The 9,771-nt window shown below is 45.9% G+C and overlaps 1 protein-coding gene across 1 annotated transcript in view; it reads left to right on the forward strand.

Moving 5' to 3' along the window:
* Nucleotides 1-8,675, forward strand: part of LOC137022893 (vomeronasal type-2 receptor 1-like) — a 35,008-nt gene extending 26,333 nt beyond the window's left edge. Inside the window, exons 8-11 of the mRNA XM_067389363.1 lie at nt 70-897; nt 1,034-1,261; nt 1,429-1,552; nt 7,777-8,675. Coding sequence (XP_067245464.1) covers nt 70-897; nt 1,034-1,261; nt 1,429-1,552; nt 7,777-8,675 — 2,079 coding nt within the window. The remainder of the gene's footprint in view (nt 1-69; nt 898-1,033; nt 1,262-1,428; nt 1,553-7,776) is intronic.
* The last annotated feature ends 1,096 nt before the right edge of the window (nt 8,676-9,771 follow it).

Consider the following 9,771-nt stretch of genomic DNA (forward strand, 5'->3'; position numbering starts at 1 on the left):
TGTCTATACAACTGATAACATTTGTTAATTTTTCTCTGTCTCTTGTCTCTGCTCCTCATTTCTAATTAGATTAGCTACTATGCCACCTGCTCCTGTCTGAGTGACAGGAAAAAGTATCCCTCTTTCTTCAGAACAATCCCCAGTGATGCCTTCCAGGTGCAGGCTATGGTTCAGATTTTGAGACATTTTGAATGGACCTGGGTTGGTCTTCTCTACAGTGATAATGACTATGGTATCTACGCTGCTCAGTCCTTCCAGCAGGAAATGCAGCGGTTTGGATATTGTGTTGCTTTTTCTGAAATAGTGCCCCATGTTAATAACCCTAGAGATATCCAACGTATAATGAGAGTGATTCAAGCCTCTACAGCTAGAGTAGTGGTTGTTTTTTCTGCTTCATCCTTACTGATACCTTTGATGGACGAAGCTTTGTTGCAGAACATGACAGGCAGGCAATGGATTGCAAGTGAAGCTTGGGCCACTTCACCTGTGTTTCGCACACCACGTTTCCTGCCATTCCTGGGGGGCACACTGGGCATTGCCATCAGACGTGGGGAGATTGAGGGGCTTCATGACTTTCTGTTACATCTTCGTCCCAACAATGATCAAAGAAATAATATGTTGAGGATCTTCTGGGAGAACATGTTTGGGTGCAGTTTTGAAATGGGGGGTAAAGAGACAGAAGGAGGGCAAGTGAAAAAGCTCTGTACAGGACAGGAGGATCTGAGCACCATAAACTCACCATACACTGATGTTTCAGGGTTGAGAGCATCTTATAATGTGTATAAAGCAGTTTATGCCTTGGCACATGCACTTCATAACCTGATGCAGTGTGAAGAGGGCAGAGGACCATTCAGTGGGAACAGTTGTGCTGACACAACAAATCTGAAACCCTGGCAGGTAAGACCCACAGGAATAGTGCAGATTCTCTCCAGGCATTTAGATGAGCTGAATGTGGAAAAGCAAAATATGTGCTCTATATTAATTCAAATTTCAGATAAAAATTTAACACCTGTCCTGTATACAAATTGTACAGCTGGTTCACTACCTACAGAAAGTGAACTTCACCACAGGCTTTGGGGATCATGTGTCATTTGATAAAAATGGAGATGCTCTGGCCATCTATGATGTGTTGAACTGGCAGCCGAGCTCTGATGGGTCAATAAGGCTCCACAAGGTTGGTGTAGTAAATGAAGGGGCAGCATCAGGGATGATGCTCACACTGGATGAGGATGCATTTTACTGGAACTTTGAGACAAAAAAAGTAATTAAATTTGAATGTTAAATGTCATAATTTTCACAGATATAAAGTCTAAATTCGAATCAAAGCTATAAGATAAGACAAATTAACATAAATTAATGTAAAAACCAAAAGTGTGTTATGTAAAAGTGATGACAAACATGACTGATAACAGATGATGACTCTTTTAGCCCCCACGGTCTGTGTGCAGTGAGAGCTGCCCCCCAGGAACCAGACAAGCCACGAGGAAGGGCCATCCTATCTGCTGTTTTGACTGTCTGCCATGCGGAGATGGAGAGATTTCTAATACAACAGGTAAGGAGATTGCTGGAAAAATTTGAATATAATTTGATAGAATTTTCAGTAACGCTTTACAATAAGGTTAGTTAACATTAGTTAACTTCATTAGTTTACATGAACTAATAATGAACTGCACTTCTACAGCATTTATTAATCTTTGTTGATGTTAATTTCATGATTTACTAATACATTATTAACCCTTAAATGCATGAATGTTTGCCAATCATTCTTACATATTTGGGTCTTTAGCGACCCGGATCTATAGCTAACACGGATCCACCTGTCGTGATAATATAAAACTCCCCTAATATTAGAATTACCATTACAGAAGAATAAAATAAAACATACATTAACTTTTGGGGCTTGGAAGGGTTCATTTCTCATCAGAGTACATTCCCAGTACATTCTGAAAATTATATTTTTGAAGAGAATATGTTTGAGATCGCAAATATGAGCACATTCGTGATCTCAAACATATTCTCAAAACTATAATTTTCAACATCTTCAAAATAAATATTTGATCGCTGACAGCTTCCCCAGATCAATCATCCATCACAAGTGACAGTGACACTCATATTTGATTGCGTTCAGTACTTGCTCTGTAGTAAATCGCTGAGCCATTTCATGTTCCCTTTCGTGGGAACTATCGATGCTACGTCGAATGACGTGATGAACCCTCTGTGTTTTGAGTTCGTGAAGCACCTCTGTATCCAACCAATGAGAAAGACGTGACGTCAGAGGCGGGTGATGTCACGGATCAGGAAGCTATAAAGCATACCCGGAACAAAGCACGCTAGCTTCTGTTGTCTTCAGCAAGTGCTATCTGTATCTGTATCTGTCTGTCTTATTTATTGGTGTATTGTCTATCATACACACTGTGGTCTCTTCGTTCGAGGACAAGAGTTCCCAAGCACAAATAAGACACACACACATATATATATATAAGAATGGCGGAAAAGCAGCAGTTTAAGAAGTGTGCTCCTCCTTGCCCGCGTTTCATTGTGGAAGGAGACACATACGAGATGTGCGTCAGATGCCTGGGGGTTGAGCATGCACAGGCGGCTCTCGAGGGAGCTGTCTGTGTACACTGCGAACGGCTCACCCTCAGAGTGCTGCGATCGCGCTGGGCGCTCTTTGAGGAGGGCACCGGGGTGAGTGTTCCCCGCGGGTCTGGTCCCGCTGCTGCTGAGGCACAGCGAAGGCTGCACTCGTGGGGTTCACAGATGGATCTAGCAGAGGGGGAAGAGACAGGCGCTGCCCTGTCGTTTCCCTTACCTGCTAGACCCAGTGTCTCTCCTTTGGTGGCGGAAGCACGCATAACGGTTTCTTCCCCCCGAAGGGAGACACCGATGCTCAATATATCTTCCTCCGAGGAGGTTGATGTGGAGAGCGTCGATGAGGAACCACCATCCTCATCCCCTGCATATGAGGAGCTTTTGGAGGTGGTGACCAGGGCAGTAGAAAAATTAAATATTGACTGGCCCGCAGAGAGACCTCATAGTAAACCAAAAAGCAAGCTAGACGAAAGGTTTCTCACTGCACGGTCACTACCCCAGTGTCGGGGTCTGCCGTTTTTTTCCCGACCTCCACACCGAGGTGTCGAGGTCGTGGAAGAGACCGGTCCAGTGTCGGCTATACAGTCCACAGACATCTCTGTATAGTAATATTGTTGACCTAAAACATCATGGGGCGATGCCTCGGATCGAAGAGACGCTTGCGAGCCATCTCTCGCCCGAGTCGGCATCGTCCCTCAAGACCCCAACGTTGCCCACCAAGCCCCTAAAGACAACTTCCAGCTTGGTGGGCAAGGCTTATTCGGCAGCAGGTCAGGCGGCTGCATGCCTTCATACTATGTCAATCTTACAGGCATATCAAGCCGATCTGCTGGGGGAAATTAATGAGAGTGGGGAAGCGTCCTTTGAGGCAATTCATGAGCTAAGAAAGGTGAGAGATCCACCAAGGAGACGGCCAAATCCATCGGCCGCTCTATGGCAGCCCTGGTGGCCATGGAGAGGCATCTTTGGCTCAACCTCTCTGATATTAAAGAAAGAGACAAGAACACGCTCATGGACGCGCCGCTGTCTCCTGCTGGCCTGTTCGGCGACGCGATGTCAACCGTCGTCGACAGGTTTCAGGAGACACGGAAACAAACAGCGGCTTTCTCGAAAATTATTCCCCGCCGCTCTCATCCCCCCGAGGCTGCTGGGCGGGAGCAGCCTCGGCCGACAGCCAGCTCCTCAGCGCACAGGGCGCAACAGAAGGCCAGTGTCGCCTCCCGTGCTCCCCCACAAAAATCTTGGGGACCGGGTCGGGCGGCACAGGCTTCAAAGAAGAGGTCCTGACATCTATGATGCAGGATCTCTCGAGGGCAGCCCCCTCCGGGGGGATTTGGATATCGGGTCCTCCCCGGTGCCCTCAGGGGACCGTCCTGTCAACCCTGCCACCCAGTGTGCGTCAGGGCACAGCGGTCTCCGCCGATCCTCCGAGGAGGGTCGGTCAGCACGTAATTCGTTTGTCTGCCGGTGCGCCGTGTCAGATAGATGAGCCAAGTGCTCAAAAAACCCCAGAGACCAGTCTCGAGAGACTGATTCCCTTAGTAGAATATTTGGAAGAATGGAAAAGTCTCCTGAACATTTCGAAGTGGGTGCTGCTCATGATAGAACAGGGGTACAGAATTCAGTTTGGTTCTCGACCAGTGGTAACCCCAGAGCAGTCTCTGGTGATGGAACAGGAGGTTACGACGCTTTTGCAAAAAGGGGCTATAGAAAGGGTTTCCCCTCCCAGCAAATTGTCGGGCTTTTACAGCCGCTACTTCATTGTTCTGAAGAAGGATGGAGGGTTGCGTCCGATCACAGATTTACGTGTGCTAAATCGATCCGTAAAGAAGCTGAAGTTCAAAATGCTTACACTCAGACAGATCATCGCTCAGAAAAAAAGATCAGGTCCGAGGACTGGTTTGTAGCGATAGATCTGAAAGACGCATACTTCCATGAATACATCCATCCTTCTCACAGGAAGTTCCTCAGGTTTGCTTTCGGGGGCGAAGCTTACCAATACAGGGTTCTTCCCTTCGGCCTATCCCTCTCACCCCGCACGTTTACGAAGTACGTGGATGCAGCACTGGCTCTGCTGAGACTCAAGGGCATCTGCGTACTGAACTATATCGACGATTGGTTGATACTAGCTCAAACAGAACAATTAGCAGTTCAACATTGAAATGTTGTCCTGTCACACATGAAAAGGCTTGGGCTGAGGCTCAACGCCAAAAAGAGTGTGCTGGTCCCGAGTCAGGTTGCAAACTATCTAGGAGTAATCTGGGATTCCACCACGATGCAGGCGCAGTTGTCCCCTGCTCGTGTGATTTCCATTCTCGGGGCTGTGAATGGGGTGAAATTAGGCCAGTCACTCACTGTAAAACTGTTTCAGAGACTGTTGGGTCTGATGGCAGCCGCGTCCAACGTTATTACTCCTGCACATGAGACCCTTACAGTGGTGGCTCAGGACCAAGGGGTTTTCTCCGAGGGGAAATCCTTTTCGCATGATCAAAGTCACGCAGCGATGCCTTCGTGCTCTGGTCATGTGGAAGAAACCTTGGTTCCTATCCCAGGGACCCGTGCTGGGGACTTCTGGTCATCGTGTAATGCTTATGAGAGATGCTTCCCTCACGGGCTGGGGGGCGATCATGAGTGGTCGCTCGGCTCAGGGTCTCTGGGAGGACCATCAGCACTCCTGGCACATAAATCGGCTGGAGATGATGGCGGTGTTTCTTGCATTGAAGCACTTCCTCCCAGACCTGAGAGATCACCATGTGTTGGTCCGGCACTGCGGTGGTCTCGTACATCAACCATCAGGGGGTTTGCGGTCTCGCCTGTTATCAAAGTTGGCCAGTCGCATCCTCCTCTGGTCCCAGGGAGAGCTGAGAGCAGCTTACATCCCCGGGCGGTTGAATGTGGGAGCGGACGCCCTGTCGAGGCAGGGGGAATGGAAACTCCACACCAAGGTGGTGGAGTTGATATGGAAAACTTTCGGTCAAGCTCAAGTCGATCTATTTGCCACAGAGGAGTCAGCTCAGTGCCCTCTGTGGTATTCCCTACAGCACCCAGCACCTCTAGGGCTGGACTCTATGCTACAGACGTGGCCGAGGCTGCGTCTGTACGCATTTCCCCCAGTCCCGGGAGTTCTGGAGAAGGTCCGCCAGGAGAGGGTCGACCTAATATTGGTGGCCCCTTACTGGCCGACCAGTTTTCAGACATAATGTCACTACTAAGCGGCTCTCCCCTAGAGCTTCCTCTCAGACAGGACCTCTTGTCTCAAGCGGGCGGTACGATTCCATCCCTGTCCGGAAATGTGGAAACTGTGGGCCTGGCCTCTGAGGGGGCAAGGCTCATAGAATCTGGTCTCCCAACCGAGGTTGTGGAGACCATACTTCACTCCAGAGCTCCCTCCACGAGGAAGTTGTATTCATATAAATGGAAATTGTTCGCTACATGGTGTTAACAACGTAATTTGGACCCTGTCCAGTCTCCTACCAGCTATGTGCTACAGTTCCTTCAAGAAAAGTTTTGAGAAGGCTTAACCCCTTCAACACTGAAGGTTTATATTGCAGCCATTTCGGCTTATCATAATCCTGTAGGGGGTTCTTCAGTGGGCCGAGACCCCCTAGTTATACACTTCCTCCATGGATGAGACCTGTGGTGCGCACAAAAACTCCGACCTGGGATCTGACTATTGTGCTTCAAGGGTTAGCCGAGGCTCCCTTTGAGCCAATAGAAGAAGTGTCAGATAAATTCCTGACATTAAAAACCATCTTTCTACTGGCCGTTTCTTCACTAAAAAGGATCGGCGATCTACAAGCGCTGTCAGTCGCTCCATCATGTCTAGAATTTGCACCGGATATGATTAAGGCCTTTCTACACACTAGACCGGGCTATGTTCCGAAGGTGCCATCGGTCCCATCATACTTGAGGCGTTCTACCCGCCTCCATTCACAAATCCAGATCAGGAAAAGAAAAATCTGATTTGCCCTGTGAGGGCACTGGATGCTTACGTCCACAGAGCTGCCCTGTGGAGAAAAACAAATCAGTTATTTGTGTGTTATGGGTCCCCTAAGAGAGGGGGCCCAGCATCCAAGCAGAGGATGAGTAAGTGGGTGGTTGAAGCCATCTCACTAGCTTATGAAACAGTGGGACGCCCATGTCCCTTAATCGTGCGTGCTCATTCCACGAAAGGTATGGCTGCATCTAAAGCTCTCTTGTCCGGAGTCTCTCTGGATGACATATGTGGTGCAGCTGGATGGTCATCCCAGCACACCTTCATTAGATTTTATAATCTCAACCTAAATGTTACTCCGGGTGCCAGAGTTCTACAAGACAACAGCCAGGCACTCGGAGACACGGCGTAGTTGGGATAGCGTTCCCATCACGTCATTCGACGTAGCGTCGATAGTTCCCACGAAAGGAAACGTCTCGGGTTACGAGTGTAACCCCTGTTCCCTGAGTAAGGGAACGAGACGCTACGTCACGTTGCCGTACCTCCTACATACCTGGAGCGCTTGCTTCAGACATATTACAGAAGCTAGCGTGCTTTGTTCCGGGTATGCTTTATAGCTTCCTGATCCGTGACGTCACCCGCCTCTGACGTCACGTCTTTCTCATTGGTTGGATACAGAGGTGCTTCACGAACACAAAACACAGAGGGTTCCCATCACGTCATTCGTTCCCTTACTCAGGGAACAGGGGTTACACTCGTAACCCGAGACGTTTTGCCTGTTCTTTCATTTTCTGTCTGAATGAAATGTCACTTCATCATTGTGTATCAGACATTGCCACCTTGTGGCATAAAGGGGAATTACACTTATTCCATCATCAAAGATTCAATTATTGTTATACAGAAAAAAAAAAAATGCGACACCTCGGGTCGTTAGTGACTTTTTTTTACAAAAAATGGATAGGAAAATAGGCACTCTTTTTATGTTTTTTTTTTTTTTTTCCTTGTTCTATTCTTTATAGTGAATTGATTGAAGAATACTAAGAAGACTGAGTTCTAACTTTTAAAAATGAATGAGGAGGAGGGTAGTGAATGATGTCCCGAGGTATACATTTAAGGTTTAAAATCAAGAGTTGTACATTATTTAATGTACTGTGAACTAACACGGGCAACAGTGTTACTTTTCTCTTAAAAATCTTACCCTCTGTCTTTTTTCTTACCCACAGATGCTTTTGAGTGCATGTTGTGTCCAGATGAGTTCTGGTCCAATCCAGATAGGAATCAATGTGTCCCCAAAGAAGTGGAGTTTTTGTCCTATGAGGATCCTCTGGGCATCTCTCTGACCACTGCATCTCTGCTTGGCACCTGCTTCTGTGCTCTTGTGATGATTGTCTTTGCCTATCACCATAACACTCCCATAGTACGAGCCAACAATTCAGAGCTCAGCTTCCTGCTTCTGGTGTCACTCAAACTGTGTTTCCTGTGTGTGCTACTGTTCATTGGTCAGCCACAGTTGTGGACGTGTCAGTTAAGACATGCTGTGTTTGGCATAAGCTTTGTCCTGTGTATCTCCTGCATCCTGGTCAAGACTATGGTGGTAATAGCCGTGTTTAAGTCATCTCGACCAGAGGGCAAAGGAGCGATGAAATGGTTTGGAGCAACCCAACAAAGATGCACAGTTCTGGTCCTAACTGCCCTTCAAGTTGTGATATGTGCAGTCTGGCTCTCAATTGCCTCTCCAACACCCCATAAAAACAACCAGTATATCCGCTCTAAAATAGTCTATGAATGTGCTATTGGCTCAGTGGCCGGTTTTTCTATGCTGCTGGGATACATTGGACTGTTGGCAGTAGTTAGTTTTCTCTTAGCCTTCCTGGCAAGAAATCTTCCAGATAATTTTAATGAAGCAAAGTTCATCACTTTCAGCATGTTGATATTCTGTGCTGTGTGGATTGCATTTGTTCCAACATATGTGAGCTCACCAGGGAAATATGCAGTTGCTGTGGAGATTTTTGCCATTCTGTCTTCAAGTTTTGGATTACTGGTGGCCATATTTGCCCCAAAGTGCTACATCATTCTTTTGCATCCAGAGAGAAACACTAAAAAAGCAATTATGGGAAAAAAGAAACACAAAATAAATAGTTTTATTTAGCTCCACCATCTACAGACACATTTGTAACAGAATGAATGAAAAATCTATATGATGTATTTTACTATATATTTAGCATTTATTTTACTATACATGTAGTTTACTGCACAAACTGTATATTCTAATCTCTAACCCTAAACCTTTTCTTAAACCTACCCATCACAGAAAACCTTCTGCATTTATATATATATATATATATATATATATATAAAATATTCTGTATGATTAAAAAGCTGTCTTACTCATGGAGATAAAAAAATGTACCCACAAGGATTTCAGATATTGCCATCTTTGTGGCACACACACACACACACACACACACACACAATTTGTTTTGTTATTTGTACTGCAATGTTGTCCCGTCATAGCAGCCGTGCCGTCTGTGCAAAAACCTGAGCAGTATTTCCAATCAAGACAGTAAAGTGAAGTACTCATCAAGGCAGTGCATGACATTATCTGCCACTGTTCTTTTTTGGAAGTTCTTTGCAAAATAGCAGACCTTCACAAAGATTACTGTCCATACAGTATCTATTTCTTTAAAAGAAAAGATGTCTCTTTTCTTTGAACTATGACATAACAAAGCCTCGTTTACTGAAATCATGTTACTTTGAAAGTTTGATATACGCTCCGAACCACAGATTCTAAACAAAAGTTTTTGAAAACTCCAAACCATGAACACAATCCAGGGGTGCGTTTCCCAAAGCGAACTATGGTCGCATGTTCCGTCATTACCAATAGAGTTCAATGGGACTTACGACCATGGTTCACCAACGATGCTTTCGGGAAACTCACCCCTGGTTGAGAAACCTGATATGGTTTATGGCCCAATCTTAGGATTTGTTCTCGTTTTCTGTATTTGTGGTGACAGTCAATTTCTACATATTTTCTAATGTGGTGTATTTTTTATTTATTTATTTATTTTTGGTAGAGGGACATTTTCATGTTTTTTTTTTTGTTTGTTTTTTGGTTGTTGTTGTTGTTGTTGACCTTCGTTTGTGGATCCTTGGATAATGCCACAAACTGGTATATATTTTTTTCTGTATCTGGACAATTGCACAAAGGACTCTAAAGGGGGAAATGACTGGCACTTATCTTCACG

The sequence above is a fragment of the Chanodichthys erythropterus genome, chromosome 7, assembly GCF_024489055.1.
Source record: "Chanodichthys erythropterus isolate Z2021 chromosome 7, ASM2448905v1, whole genome shotgun sequence".
In the NCBI taxonomy this organism is placed as follows: domain Eukaryota; kingdom Metazoa; phylum Chordata; class Actinopteri; order Cypriniformes; family Xenocyprididae; genus Chanodichthys; species Chanodichthys erythropterus.